This window comes from Ochotona princeps, chromosome 22 (genome assembly GCF_030435755.1).
Source record: "Ochotona princeps isolate mOchPri1 chromosome 22, mOchPri1.hap1, whole genome shotgun sequence".
In the NCBI taxonomy this organism is placed as follows: domain Eukaryota; kingdom Metazoa; phylum Chordata; class Mammalia; order Lagomorpha; family Ochotonidae; genus Ochotona; species Ochotona princeps.
In genome coordinates, this window is record NC_080853.1 from 28,674,317 (window position 1) to 28,697,265 (window position 22,949).

Here is a 22,949-nt window from a genome sequence, read left to right on the forward strand (position 1 = left end):
AAGAGGCACCAGAGGCGACGGTCCTGCCGCCCAGGGTTTGTGCAGAGACGCTCCCGGTCACCCGACATGACAACCACACGCGCCGCAGCCCGGTCCGCAGCAGCATCTCCAGGACGCGACGCCATGAGCCGGCGCCCGCGCACGCGCCGAAGCCACTTCCGCAGCTCCTCAGGGAGTAGTTTGGCCCAGCTGGCGTGCCGTCCGGCGCAGCGTCACGTGACGGGTCGTGGGCGTGCCTCCCCACGTGCGGCTCTGAGAGGGCTCCGCGGCGGTGAGTGACCCTGGGTTCTGGAGCCGGGGCTCCCCGGTGGGTGGGAGAAGGGTCTGACAGGGTCGGCTTCGGATTTGGGGAGGGTCGGGCCTTCGCTTCCCTAACCTTTTGTGCCTCGTTTCGCTTCTGAAGGGGGACCTGAGCCTATCAGCTGCTTCCTCAAGTGGGGGGGGGGGTGCAGGGAGACCCTGGTATTCTCCACACGGTGGTGGTGGTGGTGGTGGGTGCTGTGGGGCACGACGGGGTGCAGTCGCATGGCCTGGGCTTCTCGCTGTAGACATTATCTTCATTAGGTGCGTGCAGGAGTACTCTCCCCCCCAAGCCGTGAATAACCAGTGACTTCTGTCAGCTTTGAATCCAGAGATGCTAAGCCGTTCGTGCGTGGTGGGGGAGAGGGGACAATCTGTTCATCTGGGCCTTAATCACTTCCTCTAATGAAAAAAAAAAATTAGGGAAAGGGATTCTGTGAGCGGGAGTGATAATGGATCTTTCTGGTTTTTTGGGAGGGGTCCTTTTGTGTGTTTGTTTTTGGACGATGGTTTGATTTAAACAGCGAATTTTGTGAGCTAAACTTCAGTGCATTCTCACCTTTTTGTTTAGGGGACTGGCCCATTTGATTGTATTTGCTTTTTTTTTTTTTTTAAAGATTTATTATTATTGGAAAGCTGGATATACAGAGAGGAGGAGAGACAGAGAGGAAGATCATCCATCCGATGATTCACTCCCCAAGTGAGCCGCAACGGGCCGGTGCGCGCCGATCCGAAGCCAGGAACCTGGAACCTTTTCCGGGTCTCCCACGCGGGTGCAGGGTCCCAAGGCTTTGGGCCGTCCTCAACTGCTTTCCCAGGCCACAGCAGGGAGCTGGATGGGAAGTGGAGCTGCCGGGATTAGAACCGGCGCCCATATGGGATCCCGTGGCTTTCAAGGCGAGGACTTTTAGCCGCTAGGCCACACCACCGGGCCCCTGTATTTGCTTTTAACTTGCAAGTTACACAACTGAAACTATAGGAATTATAAATGACAAACATTTGGTGCCCCACCATCCCACTGCAAAACTAGTTCCTTTGCCTTAAGTTTGTTTCTCCAAGGGGAAACAAAGAAGACATTTTGTATGTTTTGTAGCTTTTCTGCAGGTGACTCAGAATAAATGGGAGAGATGAAATAATACTTATATTATCTTCATGTAAACGCTTAACTTAGTGTATAATGTGAGTTAATGTGGTTTTCAAATGTATTATGCTAGTAACGATTTCTTTAATTTTTTTTAAGGGTTTGGTTCCTTCACGTGTTTGTCCAACGTTAACGCTTAAAAATGTCAGCCAAGCAAGAAATCATGAGTGACCAGCGGTTTAGGAGGGTGGCCAAGGACCCGAGATTTTGGGAAATGCCTGAAAAGGATCGAAAAGTAAAAATTGACAAGAGATTTCGAGCCATGTTTCATGACAAAAAGTTCAAGTTAAATTACGCAGTGGATAAAAGAGGGCGCCCCATCCACCACAGTACTACAGAGGACTTGAAACGCTTCTATGAGCTTTCTGATTCTGACTCTGATCTCTCTGACGAAGAGAGCAAAGTGTTGAGCCAAGAGAAGAAGGAAAAGAAAAAGCCCTTGACCAAAAGAGAAAAAGATTCTAACAATTTGGTTGAGAAGAAAAAGAAAGAAACCAAGAAAATCAATCCAAAGGTTTCTGCAACTAAAGATGATAATTCTGAAGGAATTCAGAAAAGGAAAAATGCACATAATTCTAAGATAGATTCAAAAATAAGTTCTAAGAAGAGTAGTGAAGATTCTGTAAGGAAGAGTACAAAAGAGAAAAAAAACATCGTCCAAAGTAGTGCGGACTTTCCTGGCAAAGGAAAGCTGAGGTGTGCCGACTCAGAAACCACAGACATGGGAAAATCTGTCAAGATCAAGGGACCTAAGGCAACATCAGGTGAGTTGGGAAGAATGGATTCTGTAATGTTGCTAAGTAAGCATAGCAAGAAATGTTTTCATAGTGCATTGGGAATCCTTAGAACTATAGCTAAAGCTATGAAAGGAAAAAAAAAGATTTTGTTTTTGATCTGGTGCTAGAAAATTGGGAGTCTTAAACATGATTTTAATTTGTGTTGGGGACCAGTGAAAGCTAAATTGTCCAGCCAGGTAAAGTATTCGGTGCTAGCATTGGGAAGTTGAAGTATGTAGAAATAAGCACTGATGCCTTCATTTCCTCAATACATGGTTAGTAACTGCAGTTGGACAGACATGAATAAGGCTGGTGCTCCCAATTCCCACTTTTGCTGTGTGGTACTATGGTACAAGCTAGAACAAGTGATGCCTTCTGAACACACAACAATGCCGCAAATGGTGGGCTAGCGAGGGGATGGCCTTTCGAATAAAGGCACGGGTGGTTTTCCCGTAAGTCCTACTGTGTGGTGTGGGACTTGCTGAGTAGAAGTTGGCTTTGAGGTCAGCCTTTTTTGCCTCTTCATAAATAGTTTTGTGCAAAGGCAACCTGCTGAACGCTCACTGGCCCTGTTCTAAAGTTAGCATTGTCTGATACAGATGTGTAATTTGAGACTTTCTAATAATTATTAATAATGAAAAGGTAACATTAATTTTAATAGTGTCTTTAACCCCATATGTAAAAAGGTTGGTTTAGTTAGTAATATTTTAAAATTAATGATATATGTTACATTCTATTTTCTTACTGATCTCATGTTGGACAAGACTTGTGTCAAGTCCCGTTTGTACAAATGAGCATTGGCTTCTAACAGTGCAGGTATAAAGTGGAAGAAAGAACCATAGTATGATGTAGAATAATAGCAGGTGTCATGAAAATGTTTGGCAGAGGGCTGTTGAAATTTAAAGGAAAAGGTCATGCATGATGTAATCAGAAAAGTTCATAAGGAATATACTGTTAAATTTGAGGACTGAAGCATTCTGTGTGGAAAGAACCTTATTTAATTTAAAATCCTTTATTTATTTGAAAGGGAAAAGCGTAGATAGGGAGAGATAGGGCTTCCATCTGCCGAGGTCTTGGCCTGGCCAAAACCAGGTGCCAGGAACTCCAGCCAGGTCTCTCACATGATTTGACAAGGGCCCAAGTGCTTGATCATCTTTGATACATAGCAGGGAGCTCAGTTGAAAGCAGAGCAGCCAGAACTGCAGCCTTCATTCAGATGTGGTATGCTGGTATCACAAGGAGTGGCTTAACCGACTTCACCACACCACCAGCCCCTGAAAGAATTTTGTAGGCAAAGACATGTTGGGGCATTTTCAAAGGAATTCATTAGTTTTGTTGGATTAGATAGTAAGGTCTTGAAGGAATAGAAGGATAGTAGAGCTAGAAATGATATTTGGATTTAGGTAAGAAGCAGCTGATTCTTGTTGTGATTATATATTTACTAAGGTAAAGTAATTAAAATTTTATGTCACCCGTTGCAGACAGGAAACTCAGTGTTGATGTTGCTGATCGTTGAGGCCATGACTGAAATGAGTGGTGATTGTTGAGAGCTGGGAAAGGGCAGGCCGAGGGTGTTGGGCACTGGGAAAATAGCAGGTGGAGATAATAGGATATTCCAGTCCAGGAACAGAATTCTAAAAAGGGAACCAGGACTTTGGGGCAGGGACAGTGGTTAGTGGTGGACGTCTCATTGCATTTGCAATGGAACCTGGCAGCAGACTTCATGGTGAATAAGGAGTTACTTCATTTCCTCCACCTTGAGGTATGAGGCAGGAACAAAGTTAAAGTGATTTATTTGTGTCATAATATATATAATGACCCAGAGCTGGGGACTACAACTCTGGTGGGGTTTTTTGTTGTAGTTTCTTAATCTTATTTATTTGAGGCCTGGTGTGTTGGTATTACAAGTTAAGTCTCTGCCTGCAGTGCCAGCAACCCTTATGGGCACCATTTCGAGTTCTGGTTGCTCTGCTTCCCATCCAGCTCCCTGCTAGTGTCCTGGGAGAGTAGTTGAGGCTAGCCCAAAGCCTGGGCCCCTGCACCCATGTGGGAGACCCAGAAGAAGCTCCCTGGTCCTGGCTTTGACCTGGCCCAGCTCTGACTGTTTCTGCCATCTTGGGGTGAACCAGCTGATGGAAAATATGCTGTCTCTTCCCTCTCTCTGTAACTCTGACTTTCCAATAAAAATAAGTAAAATTATAGAATGATTATTTATTTGAAAGATAAAGTCACAAGTAGAGAGAGATATTCTGATTGTTCGCTTCTCAAATGGCCACAGTAGCCAGGTCTGGGCCAGGCTGAAGTCAGGATTCAGGAGGTTCTTCTCAGTCTCCTTCGTGGGTGCAGGAGCCCAAGCACTTGGGACATCTTCTGCTTTTCTCAGGTATGACGTCAAGGAGCTGGATTGGAGGTGCAGTGGTGCGGACTTGAACAGGCATCCGTATGGGGTGCCAGCATGGCAGGCAGTGGCTTAACCACTGTACCACAACACCAGCCCCTACAAGTTGGTTTTGTGAGTCTTGACCCTATTGTTTTGTTTGCAGTCATTTGTGTTGGTTCCACAGTCTAGAAAAAGCATTGCATTCTATCAGCAATTCACTCATTCTGTAAAATAATCTAGTGTTCATTATTATCTTATCATTACAGGAAATGGTATGACTTTTTTTTCTTTAGATTTATTTATTTGTTCATTGAGAGGCAGAGTAGAGGGTGAGACAAAGCAAGAGAGAATGAAAGGTCTTCTGTCTGTGGTTCACCTCCAAAATTCACTCTGTGGCCTGGGCTGGGCTGGGCCAAAGCCAAGAGTCCAAACCTCCACCCAGGTTTCTAACGTGAGTCCAAGGAAGCAGAACATGAGCCCTTTTCCAGAGGCGCGATGAAAAATAATGCAGTAGAAATAAGAACAGTTTGGGTGCATTGCCGACCGTACCAGTTGCAAAGTTCAGGTTTTAGAGGAAAAGTTAGTATTTCTGTCTCTCTAGGTGATCTCGTCCATATCCGAGCTTCTGTTATCACATGTAGTGTTTTCTCTTAGATGACTCAAAGCACTTTGAGTTCAACCTGTCCAAAACAAACTGTGTAATTTCCCTTCTGGTGTTCTCTGTTTCTCTGGCTAGCTCCAGCAGTCTGTCTCTGACTCTTCAAATCTCTGTTCTCTGTGTCAAGTCTCTCCCGCGTGAGCACTCTTGGTTGACCTCCTGGCTGGCCCTGAAGGCCGCTCACTCTCTCCATCTCTGTGTGCACTGGCTTAGTGGTCCTTCGTTTCTTTCCTGGAGTACTGTACTGCCCTTCCAGTTGTCCTGTCCATGGCCATTCTTAACTCCCTCCAGTTTTCGATGGTGAAGCTACAGTGGTTTCCTCAGTGTGCAAATCCCATGTCACTCTTGTGAAACGTCTGCCACTGCTCCATGGTTTTGGATGGCATGACTCCTGCCTCCTGAGTTCCGTCTGTTACTTGTCTCCTTGTTTCCTGCAGTTCAAACCTGATTGTTGGGCTTTTGCCTGTTAATAGATCTTTCCAGATGCTTTCCTTACTCCTTGTTATAATTTCACTTTACGTAGGTATATTGCTTTGATTTTGTTGATATTTTTCTATCTCTCCCCTCATACAACTGAACATTTCAGTTAGGGTACTGATTATCTTTCGTTTGTCAATGACTATAGATTGAGTAAGTGGAACTCCATAAAGATTGAGTGTATGGATCTACTTTGTGTGATGTAAGTATGTGTTAAGTTGAATAACTTGTTTAAGTGTTGTTTTGTGTTAAATTTATGTTTTCCTTGACTCTGTCTCATAGAAATTATGTCTTTACTGGGTTTGATATCAAAATAATTAGACTCAATTCCATATATGTATCACCTTAATTTTTCTCATTTAATTTTTTTTTAGTGGTTCCACGCATGATGGCAAAAGACAGTGACTGTTTTGAAAACTCAACAGATAGCAGGAAATTTGACAGAGATGACTTGGAGGAAGAATCAGAAAGTGTTAGTGACATGGGACGTGATGAATCTGAAGATGAAGTCTCGGATGTTAGAACTTCGGCTGATGATGATGATAGCAAAGAAGAAGATGAGGAGGAAGAGGAAGAAGAGGATAGTGAGGAGGAAGATGAAAGTGACAGTGGCCCTGATCTTGCACGAGGTAAAGGAAACATAGAAACCAGCTCTGAAGATGAAGATGACTGGGCTGATTTATCCCCGGAAGAACCCACGTTCGAGCATGCTTGGAGAGAATTAGACAGAGATGCTCCTCGGGCTGATGAGGTAACCATCACAGCAGATTCCTCAGGGAGAATACTGTATACAGAGCGATTGTGGGTGGCCGCACTAGTTGCGTTAACTTGAGTAGGGAAAGGCTCGGGTGCTAATAATATTCTTGATTCTAAGACTTCTTGCTGTGGAATATGCTCACAGTTATGTAAATGAGAAGATGTGTTGGCAGACATCAAAGAGGTTCTGTAGAGATCATTGAAAGCCCTTGAGTAGTTCAGGAAATTACTTGTTTGTCTAGCAGTTACGTGTTTTTATTTCTGATACAGTTATTAGAAATGCTGTGCGGTAACATACTCAATTTCCCCACTGATACAAAGATAACAAACTAACTCATCACATTCTCTAGGTTGCAAAGCAGATCATGATCATATTCTGAGTCAGAACCAGGAGCCACTCACCATCACGGTTCTACCATTGTTGGCCTCGTTCTAGTTCTCTTTTGCACATTAAAATCACTTGGGTTATTAGCTGCTGGTACTTCTGACCTTTGAGGAAAGAAAGCACTACATTTTTAGATTCTTTATTTTTCAAACATTAAGAATGATACGGATTATGCAATGTTTAACACTTATTTCTCAGATTACGCATCGATTAGCAGTTTGCAACATGGACTGGGATAGATTAAAGGCGAAAGATTTGCTGGCTCTATTCAATTCATTTAAACCTAAAGGAGGTGTTGTATTTTCTGTAAAGGTAAGAATTGATTTTTTTTTTTTTTAATTTTGAAGTAAGTATTTCTAGGCATTTTAACTCATATCTAGTTTTGTTTACTAAAGTGATAGCTTTCCTGTAAATAATCTGGAATTGCTTGATTCAGTCAGTTTATGGCAAATATAACAATCATAAGCATTAGAAAGTAAGAAAGAAAGTTGTTACTGGGAGGTTGGTTGAACCCTGAGATGCAGAAATTCAGTGAAGGGTATTGATATAAGATGAATATTTAAAGTAAGCCAATTGCATTCTTTACTCCTAGCATTAATTAATAACCTTAAGTAAGATAGCAAAAAAAAAAAAGCCATGTGTCATCCTTGGAAATGACCTTAATAAACACATAAGGGTAGGCATTTTGCCTAGCTGTTGAGTTACTGGTTGAAGTGCCAGAATTCCTTGTGAAAATGTGGTACTGTGTGTTTTCAATGCTCAATTTTAATTCCTGGTTCCACTTTCCTGCCAGTGCAGACACTGGGAGGTGATGGCGCAGGTGGAGTCCACTGCCCATGTGGGAGGCATGGAATGTGTTTCTGACTCCAGCCCCAACTGGCGATGTTTGCCAGCACTGCAGAAAGGGGGATGGTGGAAAGTCTCTCCTTCAGCTCTTTCTGATACTGTCTTTGTGTCTTGAAGGTTGTGAAAGGATTACCCCTACTGGGTATAGTATCTAAATGCTCCCTGGGGCTGTGAAGGTTAATGGATTTGAGTCAAAGAAACAAATTAATAGAAGAGAATGAACAAGTTACAGAATTCATTTCATGATTTCATGATTTAAAATAGACAACTTGGGTATGTTGTTGAGATACATGGACAAGTCGTGGTATAGAAAACTTCAGAGCTTTAGTGTACTTCTTTGTATCCTGTTATATCTTGTTATATATATTTATGTATCATATATGTAAACATAACTGCATATATATGTAAGCATTTATGTCATACCTGTTATATTAACTCACATTAGTAAGAAAGATTGATGCTCTGATCAGTAACATTTTCAGAAAATTCAAACACACATACCACTTAATAAATCCCTTTAAGAATCACAGTAGTAGCAAAACATTGTAAATTAATCAAATTTTATTTTTTGGCTCAAAGTAATTAATACAAAGTCAAATTTCAGTGAATGTGATTTTTTTTTTAAAAAAAGATATATTTGATTTATTTGAAAAACAGAGCTACAGGGGATGAGAGAGCAAACTTCTATGCACTGGCTCATTCCGCCAGATGACTTCTATGGCTGGGGTTGGCAGACCAAAAGTGGAAGCCAAGAGCTGCTTCTGGGAGTCCCAAGTGTACTCCCTAGGACTTGGGCCAGCCTCTGCCACTTTCTCAGATCATTAGGGAGCTGGATCAGAAGTGGAGCAGCTAGAACTCAAACTGGCACCTATGAGGAATATTAAATGCTACAATTAATATAACCCACAACACCACAATGTCAGCCCTTGAATAGTATTCTTTTTTAAAAAAATTTATTTTTACTGTTATATAAAAGGCAGAGTTACAGAGAGAAGGAAAGATAGAGAGAAAGAGAGATCTTCCATCCACTGGTTCACTGTCCAAATTGCCACAACGGTTAAAACTGAGACAATCCAAAGGCAAGAGCCAGGAGCTTTCTCCAGGTCCCCCATGTGCATGCACGGACCCGAGGACTTGAGCCATTCTCTGCTGCTTTCCCAGGCCAAGAATCAGAAGTAGAGCAGCAGGGACTTGAACTGGTGTCTGTATGGGATACTGGCACTATAAGCTGATACTTTGCCTGCGCCACCACTGCTCTAGCCCCCAAAATGATTTATTTTAGGGGAAATACTTCATATTGCTTTATTTTCCTGTAGTCTGTTTGAAAGTGGGTTGGTCCTGGGGGCACCATAATGTAGTAAGCTGAACATCTGCCTACTGTGCTCCTGACTCCTAGGTAGAGATTGGCTCAGCTCCGAATGTCACAGCCATTTCGGGCATGAACCAGTGGATGGAAGATTTTGCGTACCCCTCTGTTTCTCCTTCTTTCTTTATAACTTTGCCTTTTAAATAAAAAAATAAAATCTTAAAAAAAAAATCAGCCTTGTAGTTTTCGTTGTGACTCTTAAGAGCACTTAATTTTGACAGTTCTAGTTATTATTTATAAGGGAATATGGGAATTACACTGATCTTTTTGTTGTTGTTGTTTAGATATATCCCTCAGAGTTTGGGAAGGAAAGGATGAAAGAAGAACAAGTTCAAGGGCCAGTGGAGTTACTGAGCATCCCCGAAGATGCCCCTGAAAAGGACTGGTACTGTATCTCTGTAGAACATCACCAACTTCGTAAATTCATGTCAGCAGTGGAAGATATTAATTGAACTACATTTTAAAATTGTGCCATTTGTGGTTATGTAGATTGCATACCAGATTAAAGTCCGTCAGAAGTAACACACTGGGCCCCGTGCATGGTAGCCTAGTGGCTAAAATTCTCTGCTTGCACCACCGGGATACCATGTGGGCGCTGGTTCTAATCCCGGCGACTCCGCTTCCCATCCAGCTCCTTGGTTGTGGCCTGGGAAGTTGGTCAAGGACGGCCCAAAGCGTTAGGACCCTGCACCTGCATGGGAGACTCAGAAGAGACTCCAGGTTCCTGGTTTCAGATTGGTGCAGCTGTGGCCAATGTGGCCCCTTGGGGACTGAGTCTGCGGATGGAAGCTCTTTCTCTCCTGTCTCTCCTCCTCTCTGTATATCTGACTTTCCAATAAAAATAAAATAAATCTTTAAAAAAAAAAGCACACTATTCCAACATTTTATGTTTATATTTGTGAATATATTGCAAGTTTTAGAAAACATAATGATTCAGTTGATTCAGCACTATTTTGAATTGGTTACTTTTTTTATTAAATATTACTATTTGACAATGACATTAAAACTCTGCTTAGTTTCAAATTGCATAGTTTTCCTTGTTTGAGGATTAAATAGAAAAGTGAAAGAATGACAATGCAATGTAGAAAAAATTAAGTTAGTTTTAAAGCCACAAGGTGGAGCTCTATGTACACTGAATGATTACAGTCGTTTAATAAATCAGTGGCAGAAGTTGATAGATGAAGACATTAAAAAAATATGTTGTAGTTCTCTGAAATTAGACTTACAACTCTTTTAGACTTGATGACATACGAATCTGGAGCAAACGTTTTTCAAGATCAAGAGTTTGTGTGATTGGAGGTGATGCCTTCCGAAATATTTTAAAACATACTGACCATGGGGGCTTGGCAGCGTGGCCTAGTGGCTAAGGTCCTCGCCTTGATCCCATATGGCTGCTGGTTCTAATCCCGGCAGCTCCACTTCCTCTCTCTCCTCCTCTCAGTATATCTGACTTTGTAATAAAAATAAAATAAATCTTTAAAAAAAAAAACATACTGACCATACCCTGTGGTTTTACTTAAGAAGGCTAAGTGTGATAGCAAAACAAACAAATAATTGTCCTAAGAAATGAAGCTGAAGTTGTCATCAAGTATGTAGTTCTCACACTCTGCTTTTCTGAATACACGGTTATATCCAAATACCTACATTCTGTACCTTGTCACACTGCTGAGTGCAGCTGGCGTTGGTAGTCCTGGAGGAAAAATGTCTGCTTGTAATCCGATCTTCTTGTAAGAGTTACTTTTACTTTTCGAAGAGATGGGTGTTTGTGTTCCTACATAAGTTCAGTGAGTTTTTCTCCCTTTAGGACCTCTCGAGAAAAATTGAGAGATTATCAGTTCAAACGGCTGAAGTACTATTACGCTGTAGTGGACTGCGACTCTCCTGAAACAGCCAGTAAAATTTATGAGGATTGTGATGGCCTGGAATTCGAAAGCAGTTGTTCATTCATTGATCTGAGGTAATCAATTCTTACCGATGTAGTTTAATAGCACAACATGATGATAAGAAGCAAAATAGGGCAAGCGGCTAGCCTAATGACTGCTAATGCGCAGGCTGCCTGTGGATGTCTATAGGAGTGCCTAGGGTTGGCACCTGGATCCAGCCCCTCACTCCAGCTTCCTGCGGGCGCAGTGCGGAGGCACTGGGAAGGCTTCCCACATGGGAGCCTATTGTGGAGAACTGTTGCCATTTCTCAGTTCTCGCCTTGGCCTCCAGCCCCCAGCCTCAGGACCTGCAAGCACAGCAAGCCTTTGGGTGGAACAGCCGGCAGAGAGGAGAGCGCTCCATCTCTCCCTGACTACTGCTCTAAGTAAATGAATGAACAAATAAATGATTTTGATCAAGTGAAATATTTTAATGAGTAGTACATTCTACTGGTTTTTTGCGCTTTTGGGTTTTTGTTTGTTTTTGAATGAACTTTACATTATGAAACATCACTCCTGAGAAAGAAAATGAAGAAGAAAATGCTTAAGTATGTTTGAAACATCCCTTTACGTGTGTCTTTCTGTTTTTGTTGTTTATTTTTTTAGCTTTTTACTTATGTGCCTTTAAATATGCTGGCTGTGTTTTTAAAATGATGTGTTGTTATGCCATGATATTTCTCTGCAATTAGAAAAGCAGATGAAGTGTTTTTCTAAAATTGAGGTAGGTACAGAGGAATTTGCTGTTAAACGCTAGATTCTTCTCTAAACCTGTATTGCTTAACTAGCAGCCATTGGTAATTTCTGGTTAATTTGTTCAATTAAAATTGAATAGTTTGAATGCCACTGCTTAGTCTCCCCGGACACATTGCAAGTAAGTCATGGCCACACTTTGGACGGACAAGATACAGAGAGTTGCCACTGGGACAGCAGCAGAGCGCTCTGAGAGCTGAGCTGTTTCTTGCCGGCGTGGGCATCCTCTTCACCCCAGGCTTCTCTGGTCCACACTAAGATCCGTGATGGTGCGAATACCGGTCTAAGGAGAACTGGGCCGCTGTACCGTTTTGCAGTAAGCCTGATTCTTTGGAACCCGGTACACCATTCCAGTGTGACACTTTGAATAGACATCAGTTTGCTGGTTCCAGTTTGGCTGAGGCTTTATTCTTAAAATGAGACACGTTCGAAAAAGATGTATCATTTCCTCTTTCAAAGATAATTATTCTAAAGGAAAAAATATAAAAAAAAATAGTAAATTTTGACTTGATAATTTACTGTAAAAGCAAATTATGAAACTGCCATAAAATGAAATTAAATTGTAAAAAAAGCAAATTAGTACTTTTCAACAGGACACTCTGATTTTGAGTGTTTAAATATGAATTGCCAAACATTGTAGGTATCAAGCATTCATTTTAACGTGTTTTCAGGTCTTTGTTTCCTGTTTGGAACATTCCCATGTACTGTTGAAATAACCTCTTCTGGTGCTAGGAAAATAAGGCCCTTGGCTGTGGGAGGAAGGCGTGTATTTCTTGTTGTATTCTGTCATACGTTATATCATACTTCCTTCCACTGACAGTGTGTAAAAATGCAGCTGTAGGAGGATATATTTAAATCTGTATAAGCCTCCAGAGCCTTAGCTATTGCTTCCCTCCAAAAGTCATTTGTGATCAAATACATAGCATATACTATTGTAAAAATGCATAAATTACAAACCCATATTTATTTAACATTTGACATTTTTTCCATTAGCTTCATACCAAAAAATTTAGCAATTACAGTGGCAAATCTGCATTGAAGAGCTAGTTATTTCTGAAATGAAAATTGTAAAATTGTTAGGATACTAAGTCTTAAATGTATGCTGAGTTTTCCTTATTTTCAGTGACATGTCTTGTGTGTGTTATGCTTTGTAGTAAGAGTGATCATAATGATAATGATAATTCCCCTCGGTCTTCGGAATCCCCTGAGCAGCGGGGCGTCTGCTGTCCGGTGCTCGAGGACCTGTGTCCATGCCTCTTTAACCCCTAATGCCCTGTTTATGTATACATAGCATTCTTCCAGATGGACAGCTTTATGAAGTTCAGAAATGCTGTTCCAAGGTTCTTTCTCACATTGTTTGCTCCTTCTACGTGTGTGTTCTGTAGCAGCTTATACAGAATGCAAATGTAAACTAAACTAATTAGCTGAGGATCTAAAAATCTGGTTGTTATCACTGTGCTGGATGTTTAAATATATTTATTTTTTCTTTGCTTCTTAGGTTTATACCAGATGATATTACTTTTGATGATGAGCCCAAGGACGTAGCCGCAGAAGTGGATTTAACAGCATACAAACCGAAATATTTCACATCTGCCGCAATGGGCACATCAACGGTATTTCTTTTAAAAATGTGTTGCAGGTCTCTGTTGCCTTAACAGGACACTTTGTGTATCATTTACTTATGCCATCTTTAAGATAGGAAGCTATTCAGAATTTAAAGGTACAAATAGAGGCAGAAATGAAATGCTTGTGTCTGTGCTGTCTACCACATATGTTTAAACCTGCTTTCAGATTCTTGGTATGTTTTTAAGGCTGAGTCAAATAATCACTCGTGGTTTTTTTTTCTGTTTTCTTCTTTCTCCAGTTAAATTCTTTTAATAAGTAATGTGTCATTTTTTTTTAATGTTTTTGGGAGCAGGGGAAAAGAGGTAGCAAATTGCTTCAACTCCCAGTTTAACAAAACTTATGAAAATTTTGAATAAGACCAAATTTTTCTGTAGATACAATCTGAAAAAACTGTAAAAACAAATAAAATAATTCAGGACTTCATTGATGCTAAATAACAAACAGCCAGAAGGTTTCTGTCCATTGATATAGCTTATTGCTTAGCTGGGCACCTCTTACCTCTCTTCCTCCCCAGAGACCCATAGATGTCCAATTTTCCTCTGCTTTTTCTGTGTGATAAACCACTGTGCTCTTCTGAGAAGAGGCTAATGGCAGAGAAAGGACTGCTCAATCTGCCACTTTCTGTGCTGGCTTAATTGGCTATTGAGTATGGTAGAGGCCCACTGTTGTGCAATAGAGTCTAATAATAAAGGTTTAGTTATGGGCTGGTGTGGTAGCTGGCATAGCAAGCTAATCCTCTACCTGTGGCACTGGTATCCTAGCTGCTCCAATTCTAACGCTTTGAGCCCCTGTACCCTGTAGGATACCCAGAAGAAACTCCTGGCTCCAAGGTTCAGACCTGCCCAGTTGTAGTGATGGTGGCTGTTTAGTGAGTGAACCAGGAGATGGAAGATCTCTCTGTCTCCTTCTCTCTGTAATTCTGTTTTTCAAGTAAAAACAAACCCTAAAAGAAAAAAATAAGATTCAGTCATATAAAATACATAGTCATGTTCTTTTCATGACTGAAATAATGACCAGGAGCAGGCTGTGCTCGAGTTCCTGGGTCCTGGCTGTATTACCAGCATCTGTTCCATTTGCGACAGCATGTTTGGTGGGAAGGGTCAGAGTCGGCATGGTTTTGAACCCTGTGACTAGTTGACACTTCTAACAAGTGGCAGCACTGTCTTTTAAGGCTCTTTGGGTTTACTGGTGTTTTTTTTACTCTCATCCGGAGAGATTGGCCCAAGGGGAAAAACTGGTACCTGGGATCTGCCCCGCGATGAAGAGTGAACCCTTGTCAGAATCTTACAGGGCAGCAGGGACTATGTGGAGAACTTGGAACCCAGCACTGGATTGGCCTTACTGTACATGGATCCCTGCACCATGAAGATTTGCTGTCTTTCTGACTACCAGATGCCTTTCTCATCTCTTACTCTTTCTTTGAAAATATGCTCCTGAGATTGTGTTGCTTTACCAACACAGTTTATCCATCTCCCAGTACCTTAAGACCCCATGTGAGAAACTTGTCTCCACCCATTCATAATAACGTGAACTTTTGCAGCAGTACATTTTTTTTACTTTTTAGCCACCATAATCAAGCCACACTTTCAAGTTTTCTTCCCAGGAAAGGGGTCCTGTACATAGAGCAGAGACCTGAATGGGGATGGTAATGATACCCATTCCACAAGGAGGAGACTGTTGATCCTGTTTTTGCCTAAGCAAGTCTTGTTTAGCTTACTGTGAATGCATTTCATGTTTAGGCTGTTGATATTTAAGTTTGTGGCTTTTGGATTTTTTGTTTTCTTACTCGTTGTTGAAAGGTGGAGATCACTTGGGATGAGACTGATCATGAAAGAATCACAATGCTCAATAGGAAGTTTAAAAAGGAAGAGCTGTTAGACATGGACTTCCAAGCCTACTTAGCATCTTCCAGTGAAGATGAAGAGGAGACAGAGGAGGAGCTACAAGGTACTTGTTAACCTTTTGGTCACTAGCTAATGGCACTGTCTATGGCCCTAACTAATTTTGTACACTGTAGGTAAAGCATACACAGATGCATAGTATTACCTACACAGTGGATAGTAGTGGACAGTATTGCACCTGGTTTCTTAACTGAATTTCATTAACCATAACGTTATGTTTAATGGCCTGACTTGACAAGATAAACCTGACATTTTAGACTTTCTTTGATTGATACAGTTATGTAAACTCTCAATGAAGCAGTGAGATTATTCCTTATCCTCTGCTTTGTGTTTTGTTTGCTCATTTAAACCGAAGAACTTCATTTAGATTGATTAAAGTGTATGGGCTGTAATATTGCTGTTTTATATTACCGTTGTTAAACTGACTCCCATTTTTTCTGGTTTCCTTGCTCTGTTTTTCTCAATCTTCTGCCTCTGTCTGGGATTGAGAATTTTCTTTGTAAATGTTTGCAGGTATCAGACCACCTTGAGATTTTGTGTAAAAATATCTTTACTCTGCATTTACTTGTAAAGAATTCTCGCTTGGCAACTCCCTTTCCCCTAGCTTGAGAATCACATTCTATTGGCTTTTGGCATCATTGTAATTTTTTAGAAATCAGCTGTCTAACTTTCTTAGTGTCTTGAAGGTCGTCTGGATTTTTTTCTTTGACTGATTCTATTATTATTTTGAAGAGAAATGTTTTTAATATGAGTCAGAGACACACAGAGCTCCTGTCCACTAGTTGACTCTGCAGTGCCCACAACAGCCCGGGCCAGAATCCGGCTTAGTTTTCCCATGTGGGTGGCAGGCACCCAGTTACTTGGGCTATTACTCTTGCTTCTCATGTCTCCACTGGTGAGAAGTCAAGAATGTGGGATGTGTGCCTCTTAACTGCCAGAACAAAGGCCTGCTTCTTCCAAAGATTTCTCTCCTTGTCCTCTGGCAGTCCTAGTATGATATACCTTAGAGGGGAGTGGGGATCTGAGATTGTCTGTTGGATTACCTTGATTTGTTTTATCTTTAATTATTTTGGAAAATTGTATTTTTGTGTATTTTTCTCTCATCTTCTGGGATTCCAAGTAGATACATGTTAGAATTTTTCACTGTCTCTTCCTGGTATCTGCACTCCTCTGTTTGTATCTGTCATCTCTGTGTACTACATTCCGGATATTTACTGCTGACCAATTTTCCAGTAATTATAATTTTCACTGATTTTCTACTCAGTAGTGTTGAATCTGCTAGGACATATCCACTGAGATTTTGATCTTGAGTTTTTTTTTTAATTTGATATTGGTTTTTTTTTATTTGATCTTGGATTTTTTTTGTTGTTTTTATTGAGTGGGCATGTTTTTATAGTCACTATTTGATAATTTTAATATGTTGCATATATTCTCATTCGTGCCTGTTATCTCACAAGCTATTTCTCTTTCATCTACTAGTTCATTTGGAGTGCTAGCTTGATGTTTGAGATGAGAGTGCCTTTAATGGAGTCCTCAGCGTCCTGCAGTCGGACTAGGCTTATATTATTTCCAGGCTTAAGGATTTGGAGCTTCTGTGGCTGATAAAAGTCCACCTGAGGACTGTTTTCCTTGCTGCTGCCGCTTGCCCTGACACTGCGTCCCCCTGCGTTCCTGCTCAGGACTGAGTTCCGGTTGAAATGCCGTCCTCCTTAGGCCCTCAGCCTGCGGCCTGCTGGCCCTGAGGGGCTAGCCCTGCACTTGGGCTTCACAGCTCGTTTTCCATGAGAATCTAGAAGTAGGAAATGCTTGCAGAGCAAAATAGCTCCTTAACATGGAGATCTCTTTCTTCGAATATATTTTTCTTGATTTTTGTCATTGTAAATCTTCACTAACATCAGTTTTTGAAAATTTCTTCCCTCTTTTTAACCTCTTAGAAGCTTTTTAAAAGATTTTTAAAATATTTCATCCAGCCTAAAATCCTCAGGGCAAGGATTGGTCTGAAGTACCTAAATTGCTATTAATGGTAACAGTTCCCAATTATTGTTACCTTCTTTCAATTTTTACTTTTTTTTTTTTTTTTTTTTGCTGGTTGAAATGATTTTTTTAAATTGAAGATTTATTTATTTTTATTGGAAAGCTAGGTCTACAAAGAGAAGGAGACACAGAAAAAGATGTTCCATCCACTGATTTACTTCCCAAGTGACTATAAGGGCCAAAAACAAAGCCAGGAGCCTCTTCTGAGTCTCCCCCACAGGTGCAGGGTCCCAAGGCTTTGGGCCGTCCTTTACTGCTTTCCCAGGCCACAACCCAAGAGCTGGATGGGAAGTGGAGCAGCCAGGACACGAATTGGCCCTCCTATGGGCTCCTGACACGTGCAAGGCGAGGACTTAGCCACTGAGCTACCGTGCCGGGCCCTACACTCTACCTTTAGATTATATACTGTTTGCTTAAGATAACTTGTTAGATTAAAATAAGGAAAAAAATTATTTTTATCTGATTTTGATCTATTTCCATTTAGAAATTTGGTTGCTTGGTTTATAAATCTCCCTTCAATACATTCTTCTTACAAAAACAGAAGAATTACGTATCATGAGAAATTTTAAGTCAAAGGTAAATAAATACTAATATATATTTCAGCTAGAATGAGTATTCTTTAATTTATACTGTAACATTTTTCATAGCCATCTTCTTGGTTTTCCTTTGGATGTACTGCTTTTATAGCCAGATATCATTTTTAATAAACCCTAAAATGCTTCTTTGCAGTTACCACGTGGCCATGAAACCTTTAGTCTCTTCGATCCAGTGAGTGGCCTGTCATTGTTTCTTTTAGACTGCTGTAGATAGTGCTTCATTCTTCTCTGTTTTTCATAAAATACTGTTGAACAGGATTCCATACATGGAATGGAAAATTATGTGTAATCACTCCAATTTCTTTGTTCAGACATCTCATATTAATAAAACCACATAATTGCGTAAGTATTTAATAGACTTTCAGAATGTAGGATTTGCAATGGTGATTATGTCGGACACAAAAGCCTTCACAGTTTGCAAGGCTGAAGTGCTGGTGCCTGTTGATCTTTTTTGGCAATCTGAAGAACTGAGTGGACATTTTGTTTCTTTGTTTTCACGGGACACCTGAGTCCTTTCTTCTGGTAACTTTTATATTTTGTTCTCAAAAGATGTGTGAAAAGTGGTTACATTTGTTTATTCACACTTTTCAAATTTAACTTCTGAAAATTCTGGATTGCTTTTCATCCTTAGGAGCTCTAATACAAAGGAGAAAAGATAAGTCCTCCATGTACAGTAGGAAATAAAGAGTCCAAAATTTTCAAGTAGACTTTTTGCTTTGGAAAAACTTTAATCACCGTTAAAGTGATACAAACATTCAGATACTGACTGTTGCGTGTATTCATGTGTCAGAACATTGTTAAGATCTTGGGCTATTTGGCTGTTTTGATTTCAGATCCAAGCATCGTAACATTGTGAAGTTTTGCAGGTCAAGTTTCTTAAGCTCCCCATTTCTTTCCCTCGCTCTGAAATCAGGTTCTTATTAATACCTGGCTAAGGATTGGAAAGTTGAACATAGTGGACGTAAGATGCTTAGCATGCTACTTTGTAGCATGTATTTTTATTTCTTAAAATTTTAAGGATAATGCTTTTTACTTGAACTATACTAATTTTTGTGAAATCATGTGTTGTTATTTAGTATTTTTATTGACTGCAAACTCACTCACATAGTACCTCCAGTGAGCACACAAACATACTTGATTGTCTTCGAGTTATTTGGTATTCTTAGTAAGAGAGCATGGCAAGGGGGCTTACTGTTAGAGTTATCTGTTTCACTCCTCGAATACTGTTAAGGCTTTCAGAAAGTATTGTCCTTGATTTGGAGTAAAACAGACCTACATGAGCTATCCCACATTTTAAAGCTTCAGAAAATAAAATTTTAGTACTGGAAAAAATCAATTTGAAGTAAGCCATCAGAGACTTACCACTAGAATTTCAACCTGGAAGGAGCTTGCTTCTAATTATGTTTTCAGAAGTGAGCTTTTAATAGAAAGAAATACATTGCCATTTTGTTAATTTGTTCCTGATGTTTTATCCATTGAATTACGGGATACATGACAGAATTCCTTCCAACAGTATTATTGTGGCACAAAGCACAAACAGAAAAAAAAATTAATTTCAGCTGTTTGAGTAAAAATGTGAAAGTGTGATAGGATGGAAAGAATGTTCTAAATCATTTTTTATTCATCTTGAGAAAAGAAATACAGAAATATTTACTTACCCATTTTTTTCCATATCATCTTTTACAAGATATAAGGACAATCTGTTGACATTGATATTTCACAATTGAATGCTTAGTAATGTCAGACATTGTAAGTCATCATTTGGCCATAGGTTACACAAAAGAAGGGCTTCGCCATGCTGCTTCTGAATTTTCCATTACAGGGGACGTATAGTGAGTTGAATAAATTTGCGTGTTTTAAATTAAAATCTAAGTTCCTAATTTGTGTTTTTGACTTGGGAGTTATAACAGAACTATAAAGGCGATGAACTTTTCATGTATGAGTTTTCTTTGGTGTTCACTGTCCATAAGTTTTGTGCTTCACTTTTGTTTTCTGAATATTTTTATTAGGCTAGGAAATGTTATATTTTCGCATGGTGAAATTTAATTGAATTGTCTGATAGATTATCTTTTTTTTTCCTTTAAAGATGTTAAAGTCAGCAACTTATTGAGTCTACATGAGAAGAATTCAGTGTTGTATTATAAACAACTTCATGGTTTCTTCTCAGTTCAACAGTGAAATCCATGAATGCGCTTCCTCACAATGTTTACCCTTCTTGCACTGACAGAACATGCGTATAGTATGACTTTTTTGGATAGTGAGATACATAAGGGGAAGATTAAATGCGATCTGAACTCTGGGAACCTATAGGGGAAAGAACTCCAGATATTCTGTGTGACTTTTTCATTTAATTTTTTCCATTTTCAGAGACTTAAGTTTGAATTTCAGATTCTGTGGTTGCTGTACAAGCTGACAGCATCTTTTTTAAAGTCTCTGGAGTGACTCTGAGATCTAAGTAAAGTTAGAACTGAACTGTTTCTTTATATTTAATGGTAATAATTCTTTTTGGTAGGTGATGATGGAGTCAGTTTAGAAGATGCAAAAACAAAGAAAAGTCAGAAGGACGACGAAGAACAAATAGCTAAATACAGGCAGCTCTTGCAGGGTATTCAAGAAAAAGAAAAGAAAGGCAAAGAAAATGATATGGAAATGGAGATCAAGTGGGTTCCAGGTAAGAATTAATTCTAACTAAAGGTTTTCCTCTTTTCTCTCTTTTGGGAACGTTGCATGCCTTTTACATGTAAAGCAGCTAACTTTTCTGTGGAAACGTATTTTCCAGTAATGTATTTTTGAGAAAGTTAACATTTTTTATTTATTTATTTATTTATTTATTTATTTATTTATTTATTTATTTAGCATACACTGCTTAACTCAGGACATTAGTGACTCTAGCTAGCTTATTCTTGATTGGCTTCTTTCATTTAGTAACCACAGATTAATTACTCTGTCCTTTTGTGATAGTAGATGTTTTCCTAGGTTTGACTACAGTGCTGTCAGTTATGAAAGCTTGAATCCAGGTTCTGTGGGTTTGCAGTTTGGCATAGCAGTGAAGATACTTCCTGGGCCTCCCCCTCCTGCATGCTAGTTCTGAGTTCAGGTCCCAGCTCGGCTTCTTATTCCAGCTTCCCGAGGAGTTGTGCTCTGTAGGTGCTGGTGCAGAGATGTGGGTTTCTGCCACCCTTGAGGTACATCTGGTAGATGCGGATTGAGTTCCTGGCTCCGCCTTGGCTGGCTCAGGGCATTCGGAGAGGGGATCAGCAGATGCGAAGTCTTTTTGTCACTCTTTCCCTCTGACCCTCTGCCCTGCGAATAACAAAAATAAAAACGAAAATAAACGACTGGAATTATTATACTTTTTTTTCTTTTCCTCTTAATGTTTCGTAATATGGTTCCATAGGCACAGGGGTTTCCCCTTCCACCCTTAGGCCTCCCACACAGCAGGGGGAGGGACTTCTTTTCAAAACGCAGTTTGTGCTTCATCTTTCCTTCTAATCTCTACTAATGCAACTCTGCATTATTACACAGTCTTCTGTCTCAATGTTACTGGAAAAATTTAAAAAAAATATGTAGTAAGTTAAAGCAATATACTAATTAAAACCATGCCAAAGCTAAACAAAGATAAAAGCTACGATTAGCTGGAATTACTCTCTAGTATACACATTTTTCAACTGTTGTGGGCAAATCAGCATGTATTTTTGCAACCATTGCTGTTTTTCTACATTACTGCTATTTATATATAGTTGTTCCTTGATATCCACAAGGAATTGGTTCCTGAATATCCCATGAGTACCAAATTCGGCAGCGTTCAAGTGCCTTAGCTCAAATGGCATAGTGTTTAATGCAACCTGTGCACATCATCATGTATGCATTAAATCATCTCTGGGTTATTAATACTTTTTAAATTAAAGATTTGTTTATTTTTATTGGAAACTTAGATTTACAGAGAGGAGAGACAATAAGAAAGATCTTCCATCTGCTGGTTCACTCCCTAAGTGACTGCAACAGCCAAAGCTGAGCCAATCTGAAGGCAGGAGCTTCTTCCAGGCCTCCCACGTGGATACAGGGTCCCAAGGCCTTGCGTCATCCTCTGCTGCTTGCCCTGGCAAAAAGCAGGGACCTGGAAGGGAAGGGAAGGGAAGCAGTCGGAGTACAAACTGGCACCCATATGGGATTCCGGCATGTTCAAGGACTTTAGCCACTAGGCTACTGCGCTTGTTTCAGTTATTAATAATACTAATGCAGTATAAATTCTGCTTAACAGCTACGAATGGGGGATGTTGAAAGTTTATACATGTTCACTGCAGATGCTTAGGTGTTTTTGTTTTCTTTTGCTTTTCATTTTCTAGTATTTTTTTTTAGTCACGGTTGGTTGAATCCATAGATGTAGCACCTATGGATATAGATGACCAACATGTCTTTTAAAACCTTAATGATTTTTTTTGTGGGAATTCAGTTTTGGGCCTCAATAATCTCTGGAAGATTAGAATATCAGTGTGAAATGTTATTGCTTAAACCCTTAAAAGCCTTTTTATAAGCAGTTATTTCTAAGTAGGGATAAAACATTTGATTATGTGAGTTGCTTTCATTTGGAGAAAAATTAGCATATCTTGTTACTTAATAATTGACTGAGTGTTGCAGCCAGATCGGCTTAAGTCTTCCACATGTTTCTGCAGGAGCATGTTGTAACAACACATTTGGTTTAAATATTTGGCTTTTGCAGGGATTGGGGGGAGTAAGTAAAAATGAAGTGCAGTATTATGGAATATCACTGATGAGTAGAACTTCACTGATTTAACCTGGAAAAGAAAAGTTTGAAAAGTAACTTTAAAGTTTTAATTTTCATACACCTGCAAATTATGTAGAGACCTAATCTCTTATATGACTTCAGAAGTTATTATTACTACCCATTGATAAAAGTTGAACTGAATTAGATCTCAGTGTAATATAAATAGCAAATCTCTGTGCTGTAGGAATTCACTAGCCAAAGAGTATGAGGGCTGTATTAAGGGGATGAGAGCCCTGTGTCAGTGAATTT

The 22,949-nt window shown here is 40.0% G+C and overlaps 1 protein-coding gene across 1 annotated transcript in view; it reads left to right on the forward strand.

The window, feature by feature from the left end:
- The first annotated feature begins 196 nt into the window (after positions 1 to 196).
- The window catches only part of ESF1 (ESF1 nucleolar pre-rRNA processing protein homolog), a 58,155-nt gene continuing 35,402 nt past the window's right edge, over positions 197 to 22,949 (forward strand). The window contains exons 1-9 of the mRNA XM_058679632.1: positions 197 to 271; positions 1,541 to 2,205; positions 6,107 to 6,483; positions 7,072 to 7,185; positions 9,370 to 9,470; positions 10,890 to 11,042; positions 13,256 to 13,370; positions 15,183 to 15,330; positions 20,427 to 20,585. Of these exons, the coding sequence (XP_058535615.1) occupies positions 1,584 to 2,205; positions 6,107 to 6,483; positions 7,072 to 7,185; positions 9,370 to 9,470; positions 10,890 to 11,042; positions 13,256 to 13,370; positions 15,183 to 15,330; positions 20,427 to 20,585 (1,789 nt within the window). The 5' untranslated portion in view covers positions 197 to 271; positions 1,541 to 1,583. The remainder of the gene's footprint in view (positions 272 to 1,540; positions 2,206 to 6,106; positions 6,484 to 7,071; positions 7,186 to 9,369; positions 9,471 to 10,889; positions 11,043 to 13,255; positions 13,371 to 15,182; positions 15,331 to 20,426; positions 20,586 to 22,949) is intronic.